This window comes from Haliotis rubra, unplaced genomic scaffold (genome assembly GCF_003918875.1).
Source record: "Haliotis rubra isolate DU_JTF1 unplaced genomic scaffold, ASM391887v1 Scf742, whole genome shotgun sequence".
NCBI lineage: Eukaryota > Metazoa > Mollusca > Gastropoda > Lepetellida > Haliotidae > Haliotis > Haliotis rubra.
The window spans coordinates 1-27680 of NW_025767460.1; the positions used below are offsets into that span (position 1 = coordinate 1).

Sequence of the window (27680 nt, forward strand, 5' to 3'; positions counted from 1 at the left end):
TGTGTGTCCTTATTACACCCTGAGTGTTGATGCTCTCCCAGGTGTGTGTCCTTATTACACCCTGAGAGTGATGATGCTCTCCCAGTTGTGTGTCCTTATAACACCCTGAGTGATGATGCTCTCCCAGGTGTGTGTCCCTTATACAACACCCTGAGTGTTGATGCTCTCCCAGCTGTGTGTCCTTATACAACACCCTGAGTGTTGATGCTCTCCCAGGTGTGTGTCCTTATAACACCCTGAGTGATGATGCTCTCCCAGGTGTGTGTCCTTATAACACCCTGAGTGATGATGCTCTCCCAGCTTGTGTGTCCTTATAACACCCTGAGTGTTGTTCTCCCAGCTGTGTGTCCTTATAACACCCTGAGTGTTAATGCTCTCCCAGGTGTGTGTTCATATAACACCCTGAGATTTAATGCTCTCCCAGGTGTGTGTTCTTATACAACACCTTGAGTGATGATGCTCTCCCAGGTGTGTGTCCTCATAACACCCTGAGAGTTTCTGCTCTCTCAGTCACTGTTTGTCAGACACATAGTTACAGCCTTGAAAACGGCCAGTTAAATGTTGATGCAGGTTATACAGATTCACTGGTGTGGTTAATGACACAATCACCAGCATGGTGTGTAGAAACCAAGGATCATAATGAGGGTGCAGCTGGGTTTCAAACCAACTGCAGCAGGATCCTGTCACACCTATTCTGATCACATGTAAGTTACTAATGTTGTTTTATGTAACACCTCATTTCACTAAAAGTTTAGAAAAGTCTTATAGTCTTCAAATGGTTTATGTACAACAATATATTAATACATATTCATACAAAACTTGAATTCAAATATACAAACAAAACATCAGTCAGTTGTGTGTAACAATGGTTCTTGGACAGGTGAAGCTGGCATGCATGTACTTCATCATATAATTGCAAATTATGGAAATATTGCAAACATATAAAGATGATACTTAAACAGCCTCAGTTGTTGAACAGGCAATATTGTGAGAAGTGAAACTGACAAGAGACCCATTGATGTGTACCGTTAGAACCCTTCATAAGCAGGAAGAAAAACCCAATTATAATCCTAAAGTAAAGATAAGAATTACTTCCGAATAATAAATGCTCATGTTTCCATTAAAGAATGCCTTACCTGTAAAATGCCCAATGAGAAATTAATGAAAATTAATAAATCTATTTCAGTTTGTCCTGAATACCTTTTTAATTAGTACATTTATGTCAACAGTAATTTCCTCTTTTAACAGTACCACATTAAAGTATGCAGCTCCCAACTGTTGATTGTTTACATAATATTTGCTGACAATGAGGTGGACACTACAAGAAGGAGGTGCTTCAGCTGGAGGACGGAGGGATGATGGGCCGCACCAGACAGGTCCATCTGGGCGGATCTCGGCGGTAATCTGGTTCAGATCTTGAAGGAACACTTGGATCTGGGGAGATATGGTGACACATACATAAAGGCAGGGAAATGAACAATCATCTTAAACAGGTGATCATAATCCCAGTGATCACAGATGCTGAACTGTAGGGCTGTGTGGGTCATGTGACTGCCATCACTACACGGTGACCTGCAGAGTAATTAATGAAACAAAAACAGGGTTGTTTGATTGTCTCTGTGTTCAGAACATCAGTATTGCAAGGACCTGGGTTTCCATACCAGCAGATGTGTTGCATTGAGAGACGGAAGTCGAGAGCCATGTGACTCCTGTTACATGCAGGATATAAGTCATGATCTGGTGTACCTGGGTACAAAAATAATTCTGCTGATATTTCTTCAGTAAGGAAACAAAGATTAATCAAACTTTCAAACACTGTCAAAGCCTTCTCAACATTTTGTCATTCAGGTAATAGTAACCAGTTCTAAAGGATAGATTGTTTTCTATTTAGTCAGAGGGTTATTTCTGAGAGATTTAATCATGTTCTTGAAAGTAATGCTGGAAGACATGAGAATGTTTGAACGTTTAGCTATATGCTTGATGATGGGGTAGTTTGTCATCTGAGTGGCAGTGGCCAGGTCTGTACAGAGGCTGTGTCCAGGTCAACCAGTTAACTAGATGATGGTGCAAAGATGGACGTGTGGGTGGTGTCCCCTTTCTTCAGCTCCAGCACAATGTCTGTGAGGTCCTCCAAAAACATCTGGATCTGCAACACATGACACACACAATCATTTACTCTCACAGCTGAATTTGTAGTATCTCATGTAGGGTCTCATGACATTTATCAATGCGTTACTACTTCTAAGGAATTTCATTAGACCTAACATATAAATAGGCAGTGATCACAAAAACTGAACTTGTGTACAAAAGTTGACAGAGCAAATACTAAATATTTGTTCTGCATGATGATGATGTCTGACAGGTTTAAATATTATTGTTATCCCTTACAAATGTTTAACATTATGTCAGATAATGCACAATACAGGACAGCACCCTGTCTCTCCCCACAGTGCACTCTCAAACTTTGATCTTTGACTTCAAACTTCTGTAATCTTATTTTACATTGACCCCCAAAAAATTCACAAAGGATCTATCAATAAATAATGACAAATACCTAAAGGAATCCTTGACAAAAATTACTTTGCCATTACATGTAACAGAAAAGAAATATATCTATGATATTTACATGCCAAATAATTTTTGCACAAGATATATTATATATAACAGTAATTGAATGTCATCGCCTGTCCACAAAGGCGCAGTATATACACATCAAGTGGCACAACACACATAAACATGTAACCAGCGGAACAGTTTATGTACAAACTCACACGTACAAACGTACCTGACACGAGCATGGACTGGACAGGTTGGCCCCGCCACAAGCAGCCACATAGATCTGTGTCTCCCTCCTAGCTAGCCTAGATAGGACAACCACGTGCCCGACATATAGTGTTTAGTAATGTGATGCATAGATGAGGGTTAATGGGCCCTATATGATGCTAGACTGGGTTGTCAGTCATGTTACCATAACAGTCATTATGTTACATTGGTGGACATGGCGCTACTTTGTCTTATGAGTGATCTACTTCGTGTTGCAGTGATCTACTTCATGTTGCAGTGATATACTTCGTGTTACAGTGATCTACTTCATGTTACAGTGATCTACTTCATGTTACAATGATCTACTTCATGTTTCAGTGATCTACTTCATGTTACAGTGATCTACTTCATGTTGCAGTGGTCTACTTCATGTTACAGTGATCTACTTCGTATGTTACAGTGGTCTACTTCATGTTGCAGTGGTCTACTTCATGTTACAGTGATCCACTTCATGTGATCTACTTAATGTTACAGTGATCTACGTCATGTTACAATGATCTACTTCATGTTGCAGTGATCTACTTCATGTCGCAGTGATCTACTTCATGTTACAGTGATCTACTTCATGTTACAGTGATCTACTTCATGTTACAGTGATCTACTTCATGTTACAGTGATCTACTTCATGGTATAGTGATCTACTTCATGTTGCAGTGATCTACTTCATGGTATAGTGATCTACTTCATGCTGCAGTAATCTACTTCATGGTATAGTGATCTACTTCATGTTGCAGTGATCTACTTCATGTTACAGTGATCTACTTCATGTTACAGTGATCTACTTCATGTTGCAGTGATCTACTTCATGTTACAGTGATCTACTTCATGTCGCAGTGATCTACTTCATGTTACAGTGATCTACTTCATGTTGCAGTGATCTACTTCATGTTGCAGTGATCTACTTCATGGTATAGTGATTTACTTCATGCTGCAGTAATCTACTTCAAGTTACAGTGATCTACTTCATGTTACAGTGATCTACTTCATGGTATAGTGATCTACTTCATGTTGCAGTGATCTACTTCATGTTACAGTGATCTACTTCATGTTACAGTGATCTACTTCATGTTGCAGTGATCTACTTCATGTCGCAGTGATCTACTTCATGTTACAGTGATCTACTTCATGTTACAGTGATCTACTTCATGTTACAGTGATCTACTTCATGTTGCAGTGATCTACTTCATGTTACAGTGATCTACTTCATGTTACAGTGATCTACTTCATGGTATAGTGATCTACTTCATGTTACAGTGATCTACTTCATGTTACAGTGATCTACTTCATGTTACAGTGATCTACTTCATGGTATAGTGATCTACTTCATGTTACAGTGATCTACTTCATGTTGCAGTGATCTACGTCATGTTACAGTGATCTACTTCATGTTACAGTGATCTACTTCATGGTATAGTGATCTACTTCATGTTACAGTGATCTACTTCATGGTATAGTGATCTACTTCATGTTGCAGTGATCTACTTCATGTTACAGTGATCTACTTCATGGTATAGTGATCTACTTCATGTTACAGTGATCTACTTCATGTTGCAGTGATCTACTTCATGGTATAGTGATCTACTTCATGTTGCAGTGATCTACTTCATGTTGCTGTGATCTACTTCATGTTACAGTGATCTACTTCATGTTACAGTGATCTACTTCATGTTGCAGTGATCTACTTCATGTTACAGTGATCTACTTCATGTTACAGTGATCTACTTCATGGTACTGTTATCTGCTTCATGTTACAGAGATCTAAACCTAAATCTTTCATGAGTTTAATAAAAAAGATATTTCACGGAAGTGATGAGGAGCTACAAAGACTAAACACTGTAGAGCCACTCACAGCAGCACAGACTGATATCAGCATGACAGGACACAGTGACCAACCACAAGTTGAGAAAGACTAAACACTGTAGAGCCACTCACAGCAGCACAGACTGATATCAGCATGACAGGACACAGTGACCAACTACAGGTGGACAAAGACTAAACACTGTAGAGCCACTCACAGCAGCACAGGATGATATCAGTATGACAGGACACAGTGGCCAACCACAGGTGGACAAAGACTAAACACTTTAGAGCCACTCACAGCAGCACAGACTGATATCAGCATGACAGGACACAGTGGCCAACTACAGGTGGACAAAGACTAAACACTGTACAGCCACTCACAGCAGCACAGACTGATATCAGCATGACAGGACACAGTGGCCAACTACAGGTGGACAAAGACTAAACACTGTAGAGCCACTCACAGCAGCACAGGCTGATATCAGCATGACAGGACACAGTGACCAACCACAGGTGGACAAAGACTAAACACTGTAGAGCCACTCACAGCAGCACAGGCTGATATCAGCATGACAGGACACAGTGGCCAACTACAGGTGGACAAAGACTAAACACTGTAGAGCCACTCACAGCAGCACAGACTGATATCAGCATGACAGGACACAGTGACCAACTACAGGTGGACAAAGACTAAACACTGTAGAGCCACTCACAGCAGCACAGCAGCACAGGCTGATATCAGCATGACAGCTGATATCACACAGGACACAGCCAACTACAGGTGGACAAAGACTAAACACTGTAGAGCCACTCACAGCAGCACAGGCTGATATCAGCATGACAGGACACAGTGGCCAACTACAGGTGGACAAAGACTAAACACTGTAGAGCCACTCACAGCAGCACAGACTTATATCAGCATGACAGGACACAGTGACCAACTACAGGTCGACAAAGACTTACAGCAGAACTGATTGATATGAATATGACTTGAACATGGGTTCATGCACATGAAAGAGTTTACAAACACTTTTTAACCACTCACATGAGAATATGCTGATATCAGAATATGTGGATGTCAGCATGACATGAGGAATCACAGGTGAGATGACCAGTGGTCAGAAGATCAGTATGAAGCTCCTGCAGGTCTTGTGCAGGTTATAACCAACACGTGTCGACTGACCACAGTGACTTTGTTGCTAAACATGTTTGTCATACTACTGGCATGTGCCAAGTGCCAATTAAATATAAAATGACTCATATATTTACTATATCAAGTAAATTAGTAAAACATTCCTGTTAAAAATTTGGATTTGAATTTCAAAATGACTGAGCAAGTGTTTAAAAGGTAACGTGGTAGTGCTATAGTAGTAACTGTGTGAACTAGTTAGTTGCTGTGACTGTTATATGTCCTCAGAGTGCTGTTAGTAGAGTGGACAGAGAGTTTGGGTGATAGGTGATGGAGGAGAGTCTATGTGAAGGGCAAGTGGCTGGAGCCTGAGGGTTTTCTTGGCAACTGTATTGAGGCCTTAACATTCCTATCAGGATACATATCAGGACAGTCCTCATTTTGATTTTGAAAAAAACCCAAATGTACATACATGGTTGAAATGAGTAATGAGATTTTTTGCCAAGAAAACACTACAGATGGTTACATGTGAAGAAGTTGTTTAGTGATGTTTGAAAATATACTGAAAGGAAGGTTAGAGAAACATAAGTGATTAGTGATCTGAAATAAACTCAAAGTCAGTGAAATAACAACTCACTAACTGAAATAGAAAACAAATGTGAGTGATTAGTGAAATGTACAATATTATTATACAAACAATAACTGAGTTATTTCAAACAATTGCAAGTTTTAGAATAAAGAATTACAAAGCCTATTTCTGTACCATTAATAAAACATTATTTCTTTATCATACATTGATTTTACTTGAATGACAACATGTATACACACATGATGTTCATATTTAGATGAAAATTTATATCCTAAATGATAACAAACACATGGAGCCACTCAGAACACATCTGGGTTATATATGATACAACTGTCTAGCAGTGTCTACAGCCCTGTGTTCAGAACACATCTGGGTTATATATGGTACAACTGTCTAGCAGTGTCTACAGCCCTGTGTTCAGAACACATCTGGGTTATATATGGTACAACTGTCTAGCAGTGTCTACATTGATTTCAGCATGTGTCTCCATTTACTGTATGAAAAGGATGTGTCTGTCCAAAAATTGTCATGTTTAATAGTAAAACTTTTCTCTGGCTTGTCTCCTTGTTGGTGGTGTGTTCACAATAGTCTCTGGTACCATAGGACTAGTAGTACCTTCAGTCGGCCAGTTACATCCAGAAAGCACTTCTGAACATTTTGTACCACTCACCACAAGGCAGTGTAGACAAATAGAACAGCTTATGACACAACCAAGGGGCTCAAACAAATAACTCTTAATATACAGTCATTTTCTGAACTGGCTTGAAATCCTGTCTCTCTTATCCTGATCTTCAGACTAATGGCTTTGCTAACATTCATTTTTCTTGGAACAAAATGCATGTACAAGGCTTGATGTTTGACAGAAAGTTGTGATAAATGAAAGTGAGAATAAAGACAAGACGTGTAGAGGAAGCTTTCCATGTGACTGGCCAGCTGTAGTGTGTTACCTGGGATAACTGCTCCGCAGTGTCCTCAACCTGGGCAGACTGCTTCTGGTGTCTCTTTACTAGCTGGTACAAGTTGTGTGTTGCCCTGACAACATAGCAATGGACATATCATCAGAACAATGTACCATGAAGACAGAGTAATACAGTCAGAAAGAATTAAAGTATTACTATGGTTCTGTGGCGGTAGTGATTGTAAGTAATTGTCAGTGGCAACAAATGACGGAAACAAAATGTTGAATGCTGCCATGACAAGATTGTAACAGAAAGGCTCATTTAAAGCAACCTCCCTTGGTTGTTGTTGACAACATGGCAGACTTTATCGTTTGAGCAGTTTCAGGATGGAACAGTTTCTAGAAGACTGGCTGTACCTACATAGCAGCGCCCCTGGGGCCGCTCAAGGTCTTTTAAGACCTGACTTGGTCCATATCTTATTGTCAATTACAGATTGAATACCTAACCAAAAACATCAAAATCTTGCCAGCTACCAACACCATTATGCTGAGAGCAGAGACCTGTGTTACAGGACATTCAACAGTAACCGAAATCTGAGTATTCTTGACTGACATAACACTGTGGAACTTCTTTGAGTAGCATTTTAGAAGTTGGGAAGTACAAGATACACAAACTGTATGCATAACAACTTGTTTGATTTCATGATACAACGTTTTGATACAGACTCTTGTACTGTTGTCCTGTTTGACAATGGTACAAGAATCTGTATCTAAACATCACACTCATGAAATATAATAAGTTGTAATAATTATAACACTGTCAGTTTCACAATGAAGTTATGTAGGAATAGGTTTCTTGGTTAATCTTTGCAATCTAATTTTGAAATCACTGTGCAATGATATCCATAAAGTTCTTAATTCAGACGAGCAGACATCCTAAGTTGTATAAGGTGAGACAAACTCAGTGAGAATATGAAGGCAACAGAGATTCTAGTCTACACTTACATCTTAATTCTGCCAAGTAGTAGTGTCTTGGTGGCAGCAGTGTTCTTGATGTGTGTCCACTTTGACTCCCATTTGACTGCAGCACTCTGTGCTTTATCCAGCCGTGTCTGGAGTCCAGACAGCTGGTTATTGTAGCCCAGGATCTCGTTGTCCTTCTCCTGCAACAATCAGTCACAATGGTAATGGCCAGACTGCAGGTAACAACGGTCCTGCCCAGTTACCTGTGCACTAGCTGGAACTAGTGGAAGCTGGATAGCCCGATTCAGATACTACAGGATGACTACCTGCATATTTCTGGTTATTCAATGGGAAAGCAGATGATTTTAAGCTCAGTTGTTATCCAGTAATCACAATTAGACTAACTGTGTAAATGGAACGTGTCATGAGAAGTGTGACATTCAATACTGGACCTTGTTGCAGTATTTACGTAATTGACATACATCTGAAGGACAGGTGTTTGACAAAATACCATACCTCCATGTAGCTGAGAAGTGTCTGACAGAATATCCTACCTCCATGTAGTTGAGCAGTGTCTGACAGAATATCCTACCTCCATGTAGCTGAGAAGTGTCTGACAGAATGTCCTACCTCCATGTAGTTGAGCAGTGTCTGACAAAATATCATACCTCCATGTAGCTGAGAAGTGTCTGACAGAATATCCTACCTCCATGTAGTTGAGCAGTGTCTGACAGAATGTCCTACCTCCATGTAGCTGAGAAGTGTCTGACAGAATGTCCTACCTCCATGTAGTTGAGCAGTGTCTGACAGAATATCCTACCTCCATGTAGCTGAGAAGTGTCTGACAGAATGTCCCACCTCCATGTAGTTGAGCAGTGTCTGACAAAATATCATACCTCCATGTAGCTGAGAAGTGTCTGACAGAATATCCTACCTCCATGTAGTTGAGCAGTGTCTGACAGAATGTCCTACCTCCATGTAGCTGAGAAGTGTCTGACAGAATGTCCTACCTCCTTGTAGCTGATAAGTGTCTGACAGAACAACCTACCTCCATGTAGCTGAGAAGTGTCTGACAGAATGTCCTGCCTCCATGTAGCTGAGAAGTGTCTGACAGAATGTCCTACCTCCTTGTAGCTGATAAGTGTCTGACAGAACAACCTACCTCCATGTAGCTGAGAAGTGTCTGACAGAATGTCCTGCCTCCATGTAGCTGAGAAGTGTCTGACAGAATTTCCTACCTCCTTGTAGCTGATAAGTGTCTGACAGAACAACCTACCTCCATGTAGCTGAGAAGTGTCTGACAGAATGTCCTACCTCCATGTACTTGAGCAGTGTCTGCCTCTGCTTCTCTATCACCTCCTGGTTTTTCTGTTCCCGTTCCAGCAGGTCCTACACACAAACACTCATGGTTGTATCTGCTACATGAAGCATATTTTCTTCAACAAGTTCAGTTGCAATCAAATGAGTTCACAGTTTCATTAACACAAAATTATGAGTACTCACAATTCTACCATGACTTCAGTAAATACTGGATTGTGATTGGTTTTATATACCTCTGATTTTCCAACACAGTATGTTTATCTCCAAAATGTATATTAATTGGTGATGAAAGAGTTACCTCATGTGTGGCAGTGAGTGTGTCATGCCGTGCAATGATGTCCCGCATCTCATGGAACTCCTCTCCTGCTTCCAGCACCTTCTCCATGAACTTGTGGTAGATGGTGTACCTCTCTAGCTTCCGTTGCAGCTTGTTCTTGTCTGTGGCCACCACCGATGTGTCTTCCTTTAACCTGCACAGACACACACATTGTACTGCAATTTCACTCCTTCTGTCGGAGCAATATTACAGAAAGTTTATATCATATAGATTAGAACACTTATTATATGAATATACATTTTCTGTTACAGCCCGTTATAAATTCCCTCTCTCTTTGATCACTTGACACAGGACCAAAACCCCATCCCTCTGCCAGAAGGTGTGGCTATTCTGAAGATCTATAATGTTTCAGTCATTTTTAAGAACAATGCCATGGTTACATCGAAGTCACCACATTCCAACATTTCTGATGCGTGAAAATGGAAGTTTAACAACAATATCAATAGTGGAAAAAATCCTATCAATTTGAATAATTTGTCTCAGCATTTGTTAAAGCTATCATCAAAATGTCTGTACTTTCAATGTATCAATAAATTGAACCCAATCAGCTCCTTCTGTGTTATTTAAGAGTATAAATTGTTATAAAGTTTTACATCATGCAAATGGCTGAGGGCTTGTATCGTGTGGGTTCAGTTTACTGCCACAAACAAATCAGTTACAAGACCCACTGAGTTGCTACATATGAAAGCTGATTTTAAGAATTCTAACAATTTTAAAATGCACATCTTAATGTTATAAACAAATATCAGTCCTACTATTGTGCTAAAGTTTGAGTACATATGTTGAATACTCTTGAGCTGAAACTATGTCTAATAAAAGTTCGAAATCATATATTATAGTGACTAGAAACTTGATAAAACACTACATTTGCAACTGTCTTTCAACTTTTCGATTCTTGTCCCTAGAAACCTGTAACTACTGTAACCCTGCTGCAGTTTTTCAAACACCTAAAAAAATCACATCCCATGACATTGTCATAAGAAACAAATAGTGAGTCTCACCGCTCTATTTCTTTATCTTTCTGTTTCTTCATGTCCCTTTCATCATTTGCCTTTTTTACAGCACGAGCTCGTTTTGAATCGTTTTCCTGTTTGGACATGAAGTTGAGGATGATCACACTGTGAGTGTAGATAGACAGTAACTTTTCTCAAACACACACACCATAGTCACACTGCAAACTGGATATGTAGTTAACAGTTTCAGGGGTGGAAATAACTTTAAAATTGCTAGTGTACTCCAGTACAGTGGCACATGTAAAAACACTTGCCCTGATCATTTTTCCACTATACTGGCTGATTTTCTTGTTGATTTTTTAAATTAACAACATTATTAACATTGGAAAGTCAACTGGACACCGGTACAGTGTGATATACAAATTTGCTTGCCTGACAGAAAAAAAACACTTGACTGGGGCGTCGGGCAATGGGTTATTTCCACCCCTGAGTTTATAATGTTGACAAAGAAAAAAGTTGTTGTCTTCTGCATAAAGTCTGAAGGCTAAAACCTAACCATAATATCTAAAGATTTCAACAAAATATGACTGCATCATAAGGTGAAATATACAATCTGGCTTTCAGTTCCCTCAGTCTGGATATTTCTGAGGAGAATACATTTACAAAGCTGCTTGTGGAACATAAATGTGGAGCCCCACTGGGTGACCATCTACGCATGTATTGTGGGGACCAAAATGAAAGTCAGATTTGAACTTCTTGAACACATTGGGATTTCACTGTTTGTGGGAACGAACATATGAAGTCCCAGCATCATTGGTAAATCAGTTTCTGAGGAGACACAGACACTGAAACACACATGACATAACCTCCCTTGATTTTGTTAAACCAATACATGTGCATCATGTATAAAAAAGCTGCATCCAAATTTTGTTTGTGGTAATTAGATCTGGCTATTGATATAGATCATACAGACCAGATTATCACTACACATGAGGGAAGTAACCTTGAGCCCAGGTATTTCACGTCACTGGACAGTGGTGACACATGTATGCATTGTTTACTAACACAAACAGTGTTCTGACCATTACACATTTACAAGCAGCCCATAAATGAAGAGGTATCTTTGTGTATTATGAGTGAAAATTAAAACTTTCTTTCATCACCAAAGTTTATGGAAGATATACTTATAGATGACACTATTTTCACATCAATAATCATTAATACTTTCCCCATTTACAATAGTACTGGTTTTCAATCTTTTCCGTCATATTAGTTAGTTGTAATAAATGTAAAAATAGTGTTTTTGGTAGTACCTAATTGCTCCAATGTATAATACCACAAGCATTCAACCTTTTGCAAAAAATATTATCGATACTGACCTTCAGAAATTTGTCAAATTTCAACAAAGACTCTTTTAATTGGTACTCCTTTTTCTCTAACTCCTCCCGTCTCTGTTGTAAACTCTCCATCTTCATTTGAAACTCCTGAAAAAAAAGGTACCGTACATGGTATTGTGTGAAAATGCTGCTCTGTTAACAAGAAAGGTTCATTAAGCAGGTCAGCAATTAAAAAATGAAATATATGATTAATTACAAGAATTTTACTGCCCCAGACAAAAGATTAAACCTTTTCCCCTGACTGAAATTCTTTTGAACTACGCCCGTGGAAAAGTATTGCAACACCCAATATTTTGTATATATATGTTACAATTACCCATATCAAAGGAACTTATTCAAACCTCAATTTAACGTACTATCCGGATAAATTGACCCTCAAGGAATAATTAAATGGGAAATCTAAATGCAATAAATGGAGTGATTTGGTAGTGCTTATAACTATGATTGTATGACATTAACAAGTGCAGTCATTTTCATGATTTGGGCAAACAATCCTCAAGAAATCACATAAGTATCAGTTACTAACACATTGTCAATATCTGGTGTAGCCTCCAGCAACTGGAATAACATCCCTGACCCTACTCCTCACTGACTGTATCAGACATTGAGGTATTGCGTTCCATTCTTGTTGGACGGCTTGTTCCAATACGTCAAGATTATATACTGGATGATCTCTTTGGCATATTCTGTGACCCATGTCCCAAACATGCTCTATGGGATTGAGGTGTGGACTTCCGGTGGGCCAAGGTAGAGTTGCTAATGCCTTTTGACGTAAGAAATCGCAAACGTTATGTGCACGATGTGGCCTACCATTGTTGTCCATGAAGGCTGGTCAACAAAATGCGGTATTACAACCATGTCCAGGATGTCAGTGATCATGCTCTTATGTACTGTTGTCCATTCAGATTTTGTGTGATCGTCACAAGGTCTAGCATACGGTCATGTGAGAGGCCCCCTCACACCATCAATGAAACAAGGCCAAACGGTCCCTGCTCCAAGATATTCCATATAAACTGTGCATATGCAGTATTTCTGCAGCACCAAACATGAACTTGGTCATCAGTGATAAACAAAAGAAACCAACTTTCTTCCGACCTTTGGACAGACCCTTCATGACCTCAAATTCCAGTGACGTTGAGCTTGACACCAAGCTGTCATGCTGCCTTATGCTGTGGGGATAAAAACTGACTTCTTATGGGTCACCTAGCTCAGTTATCAGTAGAGGAGGCCTTATTTGTCTATCAACAACAAAATCAGTTATCGAGGTGAAAGAACAGTTTACAGAAACTTGATATTTGCTTAATGACGGGTACATGTATTCCATGTGATACTCACCTTTGATCATAGCATGTGCATATCTAAAATGTCTGAAGGGTCAAAATATTCATACAAACATAATTATGATATGAATATAAATGGCTATATTGGAGTTAAAAATCATGTGTTGCGATACCTTTTTCCATGTGTATAAGGGGAGGTGGGGTAGCCTAGTTGTTAAAGCGTCCACTCGTCTCACTGAAGACCCAGGTTCGATTCCCCACATGGGTACAATGTGTAAAGCCCATTTCTGGTGTCCCTGGCCTTGATATTGTTGGAATATTGGTAAATGAGGCGTAAAACCATACTCACTCACTCACTCACTCCATGTGTATTAAAGTCAATAAAATATGCTCTTCTCCCCGACTGACCTCCTTTTGAGCTGCCAGAGCCTGCTCCACCTCCGCCATCTCCCTGCGTTTCTCCAGGAGCCGTGTAGCAGGAGTCAGGTGGTCATCCTCCCGTTCCGGCATCTTTCTGTATACACAGACATAAAACATTCACAACTACTTGACACCTTAAGCATGCAAAACAGGTTTCTCAAAGGTATGTTACATACTTCACAGACTTGAAACTGTCATCAGAATGTCTTCGGAAATGCTTCAATACTTTCATGTTTATGTACTTTTACTTATATGTTTCTAACATTATAACATGTATAGATCCTTGTAATAATGATATACGAAACTGTAATGATACACTGGTGGATTGTCATTGTGGTACCTTCTACTATTTACCTAAAATTACTGCTATTCTAGGCCTGACAGGCTGTTCCCTGTGACAACTGACAGGGCAAACTGGACTTTCATGGCTATAATTTAAAGGTCACATGCAACCAAAAAATCAAACATAATTAAAACACAATTATCACTTATTCATGACACATTATTATGAAAAAACATATAAACAAAATCATAAGCGTACAATCGCAAATCAAAAGTGCCATAGTTTTCACTTGGGTTTACTTCCCTAGAAACGAAACAGCCGGGATACCGAACCCAGTCAGAGTGGGTGGGTGTGCACTCAAGTGTAACGGCTGGTTCATTTGCAGATGCCCTCACAGCTCATTGTGTGTGTATATATAGAGATGTTGGGTTTTGTAAATACATGCTCATTTTTTGTGTATAACATTTTGCAATCAACAGACATCATAACATGTCATGTGTTCAAGGTATCACACCTGCCTGTCTGTGTAATTACATAATGTGACAGAGACAGAACTCGGGCCATAAATCAATGCGTTTTTTGTTTATGGTGTATAGCCTGATTGGTGTTAAGTTCAAATTGCATGTGGTCAGTGATCGAAGTTGTGTATTGAATATTGTCATTAGCAGACAGGCAGGCAGACACATAGGTGTCAATAAAACAGACATATCTATATCACAGTTAGAAATTCTGTCAACGCTAAATAATGACATTGCTTTCAAGTATCGAACTGAGAAAGTAAATCGGTAAGAAGAACGTGTGGTGAAATAGACAAATGAAATTATATATACAGTTAAATATCGGTAATCTACTGTCATAACATATAAAAAGCCCGCGCCTGTGAAATATCAACAAAACATTAGAAAAATAGCTCATACCAAAGCCTTCACTGAGTATTCACCGGACAACCCGCTTCCAAGCTGCGTGAAACTATTTCACTGCGCATGTGCTATGAGCGCAGCCCAGCTGTTGAAACCACTTTTCCCCCCAAGCGTTGGGGGAATATTTAGTGATTCGTTTGAACTCCGATTTCGCACATTTTTTTTTCATCGCGTTATTTTTCAACTTTATAAGTTGAATTTGCATTTTGATGATTTGTTTCGGTAAGGCCATACCGAAAGGTATCAGAATCTGCAAAGTTGTGTTTTACGTTGCATGTGACCTGTAAAGGAGAATACGAGAGAATTGCAATAATTTGATGGGTGACGTCAAATGTGCCTGGAGTCCGCCATATTGCCAAAGACCAATCGCTACAGTAGTACAAATCGTGTTGTTTCTGTCGTTTTTTTAAATGGTACGATTGTGTATTGCGTTCCCTGGGGATGCACGGCATCATCGAACATGGGAAAGAACCACCACTTCTTCTGTTTTCCAAGTGAAATGACTAATTTCGACAGGAGAAATGTGCCGATCATTCCGAATCGGACGCATATGAAAGAGACATGCACGCATGGGGTATGGAAATCCTTAAGCTAGGCTGAAGAAGGAAAAAGTATCCACGAGATTCATTAATTATACTCCATCATTCCCTGTAACAACTTACTGTCAGTAGTATTTTTAACATAAATTAAATCAAGTCCGATTGCCAGTCGAATTGCCCCCGCTACAAAAATGACCCAGCAAATTTGGTCAAATTGCCCAAGTGGGGTAGTCAAAATGCCCCATTTTATTTAAAATGAATAAATATAGGCCATAAATGCATAGTTTTGTCAACTTTGATATTATGTTCTTCATATAAAAGAATATACATAGTTTGAGTTTACTAATGAAACATTTATCAGAAATATTACTTCCTAATAAGTTTTATATGAAGAACATAATATCATAATAAATTGACAAAAACTATGCATTTACGGCATATAGTCAATCATTATAAATAAATTTGACCAAATTAGAATGAATGACCAAATTTGCTGGGGCATTTTGTAGCTGGGGCAATTCGACTGGTACACATGCGATATATATTATGAAAATCAGTAAGATATTTCACATGAGCTTGAAAATGTTTCGCTATAACGTTCTTTTCGGTTTGGAGCCCTAAATGATGCAGTCAACTCGAAACATTGCCAAATAAACGGCAAACCATGAAGTACTTGTTGCTTTCATTGTGTTCCATTTTGTCCAATTACGCACGTCGGCATCAGACTCGCTATTTGTCAGTAGTGTGTGCCGTGAAAGTTGTTCTGTATTCTCATTGGCTGACAGGATGTCATTCTAAGGCTATGACCGAGTACCATAACTATTTCCATAACCAAACAATGGGGAAACATACGTTGTCCTGACTAGTATTTTATAATTCACCAGTTTTCGGGGAATAACTTACCTGCGTCGCGAATATTATCTCTGTTCGACCAGGCTGGGATCTTGTATCGAGACTTGATACGTTATTAATTAGAACTAGGATCCTAATTTTTTTCAACAAAATAATTCCAGTGTAATTTTTGAAGCAGATAATTTTTATTTTCCCTCGTCTGAAGCATAATTATTTTGTTTTTAAATCCCAGACACCCTACAGACACCTATTTGACACAAAATGAACTGTAATGACATTTTTTTTAAAATAATTCTTATTGACTGGTCATATATTTATAGGGGTGAGTTTGCTGGCTGGAACTGTATGACATTTTGCGGACAAATAGTAATCTTGTTAAATCATATGGTCTATTTTTAAATTTATTTTGACCTCAAAGCGGTGCCTCCGTTTCGCTTGATTCTTGTTCTTCATCTTCAGTGGAAGATTGTCTTGCAAGATGTAAAATCGGATCGTATTGACACGGTCTAACATCCATTTCAGAAATGACATCAGGAACATCTTTTACTGCTTGATATAGGATTGATCAAAGGTCAATGCAGTGAGCACTGTTGAGGAGTGGTAAACATCAGACATCTTGCCGATGACAGCCTTGGTACAAATTTGTACATATTTTGCTGTTTCGTTACCAAAATTGACCGTTCGGATACGGAAACCGAACATTCGGATATACGAGGTAAATTGTAACTAGAAAATTTTGTTTTTTGTGAAGAATGTTCGGAAACCGAGGTATTCGGATATCTGAAGTTCGGATATACGAGGTCTGACTGTATTTTAGAGAAAGAAATATTATTTTATGCTTTTATCCTGACTCATACTATTTGCATTCCTCTCCCTTGACCTGAGATATAGCGGAAACATTCTGTGTTATGTTCCCCAAGAATAGTGATAACATCAAGATTTGTTTCCTTTAGGGAACTATCAATTGTTGTGTAACAAATTTATGAATACCAGCAACATCTTCAGTAGTGAAATCTCTAAGATAATGGTAGGCAAAGACTTCCAGAAACATCCTTCCATGTTGGATTAGATAGATGATATGGCTTTAACTCTGTGGATTTGATGCCATAGGTGGATCTATCAACCTTGTAGGCTTATAGGCTCTGCGAAGAGCTCTGACTGGACAAAGTGATAAATCTTCTGTATTTTCTGATCCTAGTATTATCGATGTCAGAGCTGGGGTGTGAAACAATCTATCAGGTTGTACTGGAAGCTGATTCCTTGCTATGAAATCTCATCTTAATCTCAGATAGAGTGAAGCGTGCCAGTATTAAAACCTGGATTTTTGGATACATATCTTGAAAATTGATGCTAGCAAGATTATTGTTTGGTCTTATCTGATGTCTCAACAATGGAAGATGGAGCATCTTGAACTTCTCCGGATGTTTGACGATAGTTCTTGTTGAATTCCATCATATTGTAAATCAGCCAAACGTTTTCACTTGAAACCTACTTTTGAACTCAGGAAGACTGGAGAATACAACCCTGGAGTTAAGTCTTCTGGTTGAATGATTTCTACCCTTTCTTTGACTAGAAGTGAGTTCATAGCTTCTGATATCTTTGGTTGAAGAATCTCTGAGTATGCTGTCTTTGGAGGATCTACTGTTAAGCCACGGATCCTCCCTTGATAGTGGATTGAAACCCCTCCTGAAAATCTCTGATATATATGGGTCTTATAGAATCTCGCAATTTTCGCCAAAGTGTTTCATCCAAAGTTGATGGCTGTACTTGAATGACTGGGAATGGAATCTTCAAGTCCTTCAACCTGACCTTCTGTGGTGAAAACGAAAATCTGTGGCAGCTCAACCTCTGCCGGATTGCTCTCTTGACTTATCCTTTGGTTTGTGAAATTTGGACGACTTCTTCCCTTTACACAATGAAAACCTCTTGCCCTTGGCTTTCTCAATACCAGAAAGTGACTTCTAAAGTGAGTTCTCTCCATCATTGGCTGTAGATTCATGAAAGATGGCATTGTGAGGGAGTGTGTTTGGGTTAACTTCACTCTGGAAAGTGTTTCAGTTTACGAGGGTGTGTCAGGATAATGCGGAAGGAAAGTATCTATTAGCCTTCATAAAAGTCCAGTTTCCACCTTTGTGGCACGTCAATCCTACATTGGAAATCGAGTGGACTGTTGCACAGGTGTCAGCCCGGAAAGATAAATTTCAATTTTCCCTATTCCTGGGAGAACTAAAAGTCAGGTTGTGGCAGGAAGTCCCATGAAAGCTAAAAATGAGTAATTGCTAAGAAAACATTGGATTACCGTACTCTAGATTAGCGTGCAGAGTAGTGAGTAGTGAGTAGTCAGTGTTGTTTCTTAACCATATATTACATACATTACCATTATACCTTAGATTAGTGAATCCTGTTCACTTGTTTCTTAGAATTGTATAAACACCAAGAGAAGTGCATGACGCTATAATTATATTACAACAGGTAAAAGAAATGAAGCTACAAAAAATGTAAAATTAAGGAAATTATATTAGAATAGATAAAAGAAAATAAGCTTATGTAAAATATAAATCTATGAGTTTAAAGATGCTATATAAGGGTGCTCGGTGATTATCATTATCAAAATGGTGAACGCACAGGTGAGAGTTACGTTTATTAAGTCAGTGAGAGGTGGCCAGCATGTATTCTATGATCAATACAAGTTTCGGTGTAAGAGAAGTTGTGGACAACATGGGTCATGTTGCTGATCTCATTCAGCTGCAGTAATCCACAGGCAGGCAGTCAATCAATCAAAAAGACAATCATTGTGATCCCCCAATAATTAAAGAAATGAACACTGAGAATCTGTTGCTTAACAACTTATTTATTGGTATACATTTGTTAAATGCTTTTAATTTTTACTGTCACTACGGTACACAAATTTCTTTGTTTTTCTTGTGTATTCTGAGTGCCGGAAGAGCTAAATCCAGTGTTCACTGCAGCGTGACCAGTCCCATGAAAGTTACATATTATGTTTTGAGGAGTTTTTGTTCAGGTTTAGCTTTCCCGGGCCATAACCGTTGCACATGTTGATAGTCCAACTAGAGAATGTTTTACAATATCAACACTTGTCTTGTGAAAACATGGTCAAGATTAAACTATGACAAATATTTTCCAAGTGGTTAAATATGTTCAAAATTTTAAATAATCTCACTGAAATACTTTTCAATATTTGAATGCAAACCTCATTGTTTATTAACCCCAAATCAAAAGACTGAATGTTTATCACAGAGACTGAGATGCAGTGCTATTTTTAGCACTCAACAGCACACTGGCTTAGCTATGTCCATACTGCTAAACTTACTGCAAAGTTATGTATTATTCTATGACATGACATCTAGCTATAATCGATCACCAAGAGAAGCTTATGCACACTCAGTGCCAGCTGACATCACAGGGTATTGTTTTGCTAGTGTATCTGGTAATAAAATATCACAAATAATGTCATAGAATATTGTTTGTGGTACTGCACTCTCAAGGTAGGCCACAATACAAATTGTATTGTGATATTTACGCAGTTTGGAAAGAGAGAAGTTACCCATAATCAGTATTACTTTGGGGCTATATCAGCATGGTGACACATGCGTAACATTCATTGTGTCCTATTATAAAATGCCACATCTGAAAAGAGCTACATGTTCAAGTGATGTGTGTTATCTGCTTCTGCACTCCGATATAAACAACGTTTCATCCTTTTTATGTCATCTGAAAAACTTACACGAGGAGCTTGTCCTCAAATGTCGTCCGAAAGTATTCTTCCAAGCTGACAGTCATCTTGGTTTTTCCTGGTAATCCTTCTTTAAGTGCTAAAAGTAAAACATATATAGCCCAATTCCTCAGCAGCAACACTCAACTCAGAGTACAGCAGCCATTAGTCAACAATATGGCGAAGTTGCTAAGTGATAATCTCGAAGCATAGTTCTAATAATAATGTCAAACTAGGGACTATTATCATATGATATATTGACATATAACTATTAATGAATTCATGGGAAATATATAATAAAATATTTTGTGCAATGGTTGAATCAGTATATGTGATTTCATCCGAAAAAAAATCACCGTAGCACCGGAAATTGCCGAGTGAAAGGTGAAAACAAGCAAGATGGCGGGTGTTTGTAGGCTGGCAAGGGTGACCATGTCACCCTTGATTAGACAAGGAGTTTCGAATTTTAGGTCAGAATGGACACACTTGCATTATATTTAGTTCCAAGATTCTTTTTGTAGCCGACTTAGATATTGCATGACAAATAACTTTCGTATGTGTTCCTGCTCTAAGTCATGAAGGTTATATTGTCATCGCTTATCTACAAATGTTTTTTGCTCATGTGTTGGTTGTTTCATTACAAGCATTTTGTCATAAGTATGGATTATGGAAGAAGAAGAACTTCATATTCTTTTGTTCTGTATTCCAACTAAAGTATACCGAACCTCAATATACTTTCTTCTCATATATATAAGAAAGAGGCGATTAACGACTATCTTTTCGACATTATTATTTATGGCAAAGTTTTCAGAAGACACTTATAACTTAGTGTGTGAACATTGTAGGGTTGGCACATAAGATCGATAATCAGAAATATCGTCAATGCTTTGAATCATCAATGATTATTGATTATTGATATGGAAATTGTGTCATCGACAATGTCGATCAAACTACTGAGATGAAAAAAGTTAAACTATCCTCGAGTCATCTGTTTTCGTTCATCATCTGTTTTCGGTCGGCCGTTTGCGTGTTCATTTCTCGCGGTTATTAGCGAGATTTTACGTCACCAGACAGGTTATTTTTAGCAGGATGTCGACTGCTTCAGCTCTGACTAACAAAATGCTTCGTGTGAAATTTAGTAAGGTACATGATTGCAAACACACGTAAATGTTACGTTTTAGAACTGAGTTTACTAATGCATAAATTTTCATGTAATCAAAATGCCATATCTAAAAGATCGTCAGCTCCACCTTTTCAGTATAGCGTCGTCTGCTTGTTTATAGTATGACGTATTATTATCCCGTGACATATTGCATTGGCGTTGCCGTCGTAAAAAAAATATATGGAAACTGGATAGGGTCATCTCTTATTACGATTTTTCAAAATACTCATTTAATTTTCGAAACTGCAATTAATATATTTCTGTGTCATGGGCCCAGTGTACTCATCCTGCATGCTGTCATTGGGTCCACCTCAAACTAATGCACCTCCTCGCATGTGTAGTGAGATCTTCTGATGAGTTTTGGTGCCCTTGTCAGCGAACCGGAGGAGTGAAAACTGCCTGGACATGTGATGTAACTAGCGAAGTCTCATCATGATAAACTTTGACATGAAATTATTACGACCATAGTTTCTAATAATTATTATTGGAACTATTACAAATATTCTTTTGGACTGGATGTTTATTAACTTTATATTATAAAATATCAGCATAGCACGAATACTGCTATTAGATTTGTGTTTTACGGAGAACCAATGAAGTGAACGAAAACAGATGACGTCACTTCCGCATTCAGGATCTTTGCGTAGCGAACTACGAGGCCTGCTATGCGGGTGAAACACGAGGTTAATCCGTCAGATATTTGAATATCATAAATAAATAACAAACAAACGAGGTAGGATTGTTTATTATCGATTTATTTATGCACTTAATGTTACGTTGGTCGACAATCCTTACATGACCGAAAACCGAATACACAAGGATATTTCAGATTATGCACATGGTTTTGTCTATTTTCAAAGGCTGCTTCTAAAGTATGTTCAGGATGCTATTTTTGTTGGTATACCATGAATAAATGTATCACCACTCACCAATGATTTGAAATATCTTGATTTCTTTTAGACCTATTTTGGCAAGCTTGCTCAAATTTTCTCCACCGATATTAAGTGATAATTGATCAATATTTAGTTGGCGATTATTGATTTCTATGAGCTATATTGATAGGCAGACTAAGAACTTTGTGAATTGTTTCTAAGCTTTGCATTCCAACAATACAACAAATCGCCTACATTGTCATCAGAACTATCCCACAGTGATTGATATAGGGTTGGGTGGACTCAGGTTTCCGTGGAATCGAGATAGCTCTTGAGTGAAAGTTGTTGAAGAGGACTTGTAAGCAGAGCATGTGGTTAGCTGATGAGATAGAAGAAAAGTGTTCTTGCACTCCATTATCACTTTTACACAAGACACTGCAGGTTTAATCTGCTTAATGCAGAAACATATGAGAATGACACAGTGAATTCATTTAACAAGTTTTCCAAGTCAAAGTAGAACACAACTTTTGTATATTTAAATGGCAACTACTCTATAGTAATACTACTAATTTCACTGAATAGTGATGTGTAATTTGAATTGATGCTATTTATTTAATCAATCATTTTTTAAGTTTTCACTGATACTTTTTGGAGTGATATACTATTTATTACATTAGCTGTGTTACTGTTGAGATACCTGTTAAAATGTTGTTTAGAAAATTAAAACGTTATTATTGATTTCATATTTTATTACCACTGATTCCCAAGGTTGAAGTTAAAGTGCATGTTTAATTGAAAGAAGTAAAATGTTACAAATAGGAAACTGCCTCCATGGTGTAATGGTTAGAACTTAGAGCATCCGCCTGGAGAGCAGAAGGTCACAGGTTCGATCCCCGGCAGCATCATACCAAAAGACATTAAAATATGGTACTCGTTGGTCCCTGTCTGGCGCTCAGCATTAATGGGTACAACAAGGACTGGTCGGCTCGGAGTCAGTATAATGTGTCTGAGTAGGGTATTCATGCTTGACTGCAGCATGGTATCTCAGTGAGCTAGCACTATAAAACCAGCTTTTGGACAAGTACAAGCAGCTACAAATACACATGCATGCACATCGTCATATGATCAAATATTCTTAAGTGCGACGTTAAACCCCATTTCACTTCACCTCACAAATAGAAAACTGACGTGTAGTAACATGCAGATAATGAAATGAACTTTATATTTCTTTTGTGTATGTCACTTTTTGTGAATGAAATATTGTCATCCATCCATTTTTCTAATTTCTTTAAGGGAACAGATGGCATATTGTTAGCCACTCTAACCCCTACGTAATTGAAATAAAAGAAATGCAGATTGTTGTTGACAAATAATGTGGAAGTCCTGTTGATCAGCAGAAGAAAGCCCTCAAGGCTTAGTTAGTTTAAGTCATGGTCAGTTTGTTTCCGTTAGAGCTTTAGTCATCCTGATGAACTTATTTTCAATTCTAAGGCCAGAAAGTGAACTTTGATTGTGAACATGAAATTTTGGCCTTCAGAAATACTTAACAAAACCCACTTTCCTTCATAGTCTAGAGTTGCACCTCTTGGGCCTACTAAAACCTATGATAATAGGTTCCAATCCAGGTTTACATGAGTATGTTTCCAGGTTTGTCAGCGCCATCTCCATGCTCTTGGGTTGCTGAAGTAGTAAATAGTTGAAAGTTGTAGCACCTCAGGCCTTGATATGAAGGGAACACTGTAGAAAGTCAAACCAGACTCTCTCACTTTTCTTTATAGCTCTGCCCACTGAATGTCAAATGTAAGGGCTCGATTTAACCCCCTTGATGCCAAGTTTTTTTCCAGGCGCACATTTTCATATGGTTTGAAAAGTGAACGTTGTGTGAGAATTGCGCTCACGTGGTCCTGGATCTACGTACGGCTATAAAATTACACAGAAATGTAGAATATTAAATTTCCTATCCGTTGGTATAAATATAAGTGCAACTACCTCGGCGGTTTGAAAAATAGACCTTGCTAAATGTTGTCCAAATTTTTGTTATGCGTTAAAAAACAGTAAATTTCTCCGCTTTTTATCGGCGCACCCATAAAAGCACTGTGCTACTCTAATTTTTTATTTTGGCATCTTTACGGAAAGTGTGAGCGAAGAAAATACAGCCTGATATCTGAGCGACATAAGTGTATATGAATTGGATTTATGTGCTTATGCATAACATTATATGCTCAACATTAAAATGACTACATAATAAATGTCAAAAATGGATTTTCTTCTCGACATCAAACGGCGACAGAGAGGTCATACCGCATTATAATGATAAGGGGCATAACTCCGTTATTCTTAACACAAGGTCAATGTATCTCTAATCACATGGAGAGTATTTGTGGTGGATCTGGACGCTATATTTTCGTTATTTTTGTTCACGGTGAACCAAACTATTCCAATTCAAAGGTCCCCAATGTGAGCGGATACGCTGTGGTAGTTTCACAATTTATAAGAAAAGATGACTACGCATACTACATGTGAAAGCACGTAATAGCGATTTGGATGGCCCTATCCGATATGTAAAGTTAGTTCTTAGATTCCCATATTCTCCTGTTTGTGTAGATGTATTTTGACTAATTTTGCATCGTTATTACCAGAATACTAGCCATATCTTCAAATGTATTGAAATTGCTGAAAATAATACAACATTTTAGTTGGCGTCATTGCTTGTTTTATGCATTTTGCGACGTCGGAAAGTGACGACATTGGTATTCTGATTAGTATATATCTCACCTAATTTCCATTAATTGTGTGAAAGGTCTCGGCTTCTTTTTCAGAATTAACACTCTTTAGACAAAACATAAAATGACTGTTTTTCCATTTTAAATAGTGTCCTGAATATATCAACAATTAGACAGTTTGACTGTATCTTATCATGAGCAACAGCACCTGTTTGGCATCAATTTAACGTAAATGAAAAATAACATTTCACAACACCTGAATATTTTGTTTAGGATAGGAATTTACTTTATTTATGATTTTGCAGCTATTTCTCTTCATATCATTATGCAATGGAAGATGCAAAAAGATAGCTTTTATATATGGAACTAGTGCATTACTATATATTAGAATATGGATGTAAGATTTGTCCAAATTAAGACATGACATGCTTTATACATTTTAAACAATTTTCGTATAAATATAGTTAGAGTTTGATATCCTGTCATCACCATATTTTTAAATCGAATATGAATTGATTATATTATCGAAAACAATGATAGTGACTCATAAAATGTTTCCGACAAGCCAAGCACCTGGCCAATCAATTTACATCATTGTTTTCTCTATAAAATGACACAAAAATGTGCAATGAACAAGACATTTCCTTTAAATGTGTGTGCATATACATTTCATAACATACATAAATCATTTTCATTAAATGTTATCAGTTTTACTTATAAGGTTTAATCAAATCGCCATTCATTAACCTGTTCATGTGAAACTGCAATATTAGTTCAAATGCATTGAATATTGTACATCATAGGAACTAAAGTAATATTGCAGTTATGGCTACGTTTGATCTTCTAACACTTGTGTAAAGGTTTAGAATATGGTGTACTGCACTAAATGTGTCAATTTCTTATGTAAATATTATTCAAACAATCAAAAACTTTAAAAGAATAAAACACCGTAAACCCTATATGCAAGTATGATATGATATTTGACAAGGCTAAATGTAGATGCTGAGGTCAGTTTCATGAAAAGTATCTGAACTATCCATAAAATATACATTATAATACTGACAGTGTAATCGGAAGGATTGGGGGATTGTGTTAACTCTTGTTCAACCGACCTTCACCTCAAAGAAATTGCCTAATATGTACAACAATGTTGACGTATGACATCACTACCGATGACCTATTTCTTACAAAATGGCGGCTTTGCTGACAAGGATAGATAGGATTTTGCGAGGACTCTTCCATTGATTCAGGGATCGTTTGTACATAAATATGAGATGTAAGTAATCAGAATGATTCTGACTAACTGTGTATTGTTATATGTTTCTAGCGTTTTCACTGTAAGTAAGAGAAGAAGCCAGAAATGCTGATATATTACAGTTGTCGTTCTGCATGATTTTGCGCCAGTCATGGCGTCACACTGCACGGAAACTTTGACAATTTCTTATGAATGATCAAATCATTGCATTGTATCTATTTATAATTTCCTATTTCTTACTACGATACTCTTTCCATGCATATTCAAAAGGTATTGAGCTATTGCAAGCTATGAATAGACGGATGAATGTTGGAAAATTTCAGAAAATGCTACGCAGTGTAAAATCGGAATTTGTCTTTGTTTACGTTTCGAACCAGCGCAGTCTTCGAGCACAGCGTTAGTTTCACACCCAATATGTTTTGTCTCATTTTATCTAGACAGTTGGTATTGGTGACACAGACCAGTTGCAATTTGATTCTAAAATGTATGGGGAATTCAGTAATGTAATGCATTTCACATTGATGTAATAGGCGTCTCAATACCGGCTGAATATGTAAAATATACAATATGGAAAGCTCACGTTTCGCTGTAAGTGCATTTTCGAAAACATCCCAACCGATTCTAGATTCATCGGCAGCGCTTCAGAATTATAATTAGCGATTTCATGTAAAACTGATATCAGTGATCATGAATAGGTTAGTTTTGAAATTCAGTACTCCCAGGAATTATCCGATTTTCACATTTCAAAACATACAGCAAATAACGCTGCGAATCAGCGATTTCATACTGTGTCAAAATGTCGCCATTTTCGATGAAGCCTATTTTGAAAGGTCATTTTCAGCACTTGAATTTTTCCTTATCCTGACTCATGCTCTTTTGCTTGTCTTCTTCTTCTTGCGAACATAGTGGAACACTTGTATCTCCCTAATTGAAGCTCCCTTCAATGTAAAATCACTAATTAGTACTCACCACGAGTTGCCTCCCTCTTCTTTGCTGGAAAGGAGGGCCACCCTCTGGCCTCATGCTTCACTCTCCTTCTTCGCCCAGTGAGCAGGATGTGAGAGCCTGTGTCTCCCTACACACTATATCCTTTGATTATTCTTAGTTAGTTACCTCTTATAGTCTTCTATAGAGGTGTAGCTAGTATCCTTCTACAATTATGTATTGATAATTAATCGTATTTCTGCTGTTTATTCACGGACGCCGCGGATTGTTCAGCAAGTTTACGCTGATGAAAATCTGTACCATTTGTAGATTACGCTTTTCTGCTGCTGATCCGCATTTAATATGCCCTAGCTGTACCACGCCATGTGCTTTCTTCACGCTGCAGTTATTGTATTAATCTGTCTAATTCTGCATTTAATAAATATTATCTTTGCGCCTTGAGACGCAGCAGCAGATAGGTCACGCAAACAAGGTTTAGCCATGGCCG

At 38.0% G+C, this 27680-nt stretch overlaps 2 protein-coding genes across 4 annotated transcripts in view; one reads left to right on the top strand and one right to left on the bottom strand.

Moving 5' to 3' along the window:
- Positions 1-765: 765 nt before the first annotated feature.
- Positions 766-20416, bottom strand: LOC124259921 (coiled-coil domain-containing protein 42 homolog). 2 transcript variants are annotated; one of them, XM_046694146.1, is made up of 9 exons: positions 20249-20416; positions 13898-14003; positions 12192-12296; positions 10861-10946; positions 9821-9992; positions 9517-9591; positions 8245-8402; positions 7289-7373; positions 766-1434 (listed from the first exon to the last, which is right to left on the bottom strand). In XM_046694146.1, exons 1-9 carry the CDS (start codon positions 20302-20304, stop codon positions 1183-1185), a joined length of 1095 nt encoding a protein of 364 aa, XP_046550102.1. In that variant the 5' UTR covers positions 20305-20416; the 3' UTR covers positions 766-1182. The 2 variants fall into 2 exon arrangements, with proteins under 2 accessions (XP_046550102.1, XP_046550103.1); XM_046694147.1 differs by having other exon boundaries at positions 1322-2146.
- A 184-nt stretch (positions 20417-20600) lies between these two features.
- Positions 20601-27680, top strand: part of LOC124259922 (protein NipSnap-like) — a 39557-nt gene continuing 32477 nt past the window's right edge. For both annotated transcript variants that reach the window (XM_046694148.1, XM_046694149.1), the window contains exon 1: positions 20601-20706. In XM_046694148.1, coding sequence (XP_046550104.1) covers positions 20636-20706 — 71 coding nt within the window. In that variant the 5' untranslated portion in view covers positions 20601-20635. The remainder of the gene's footprint in view (positions 20707-27680) is intronic.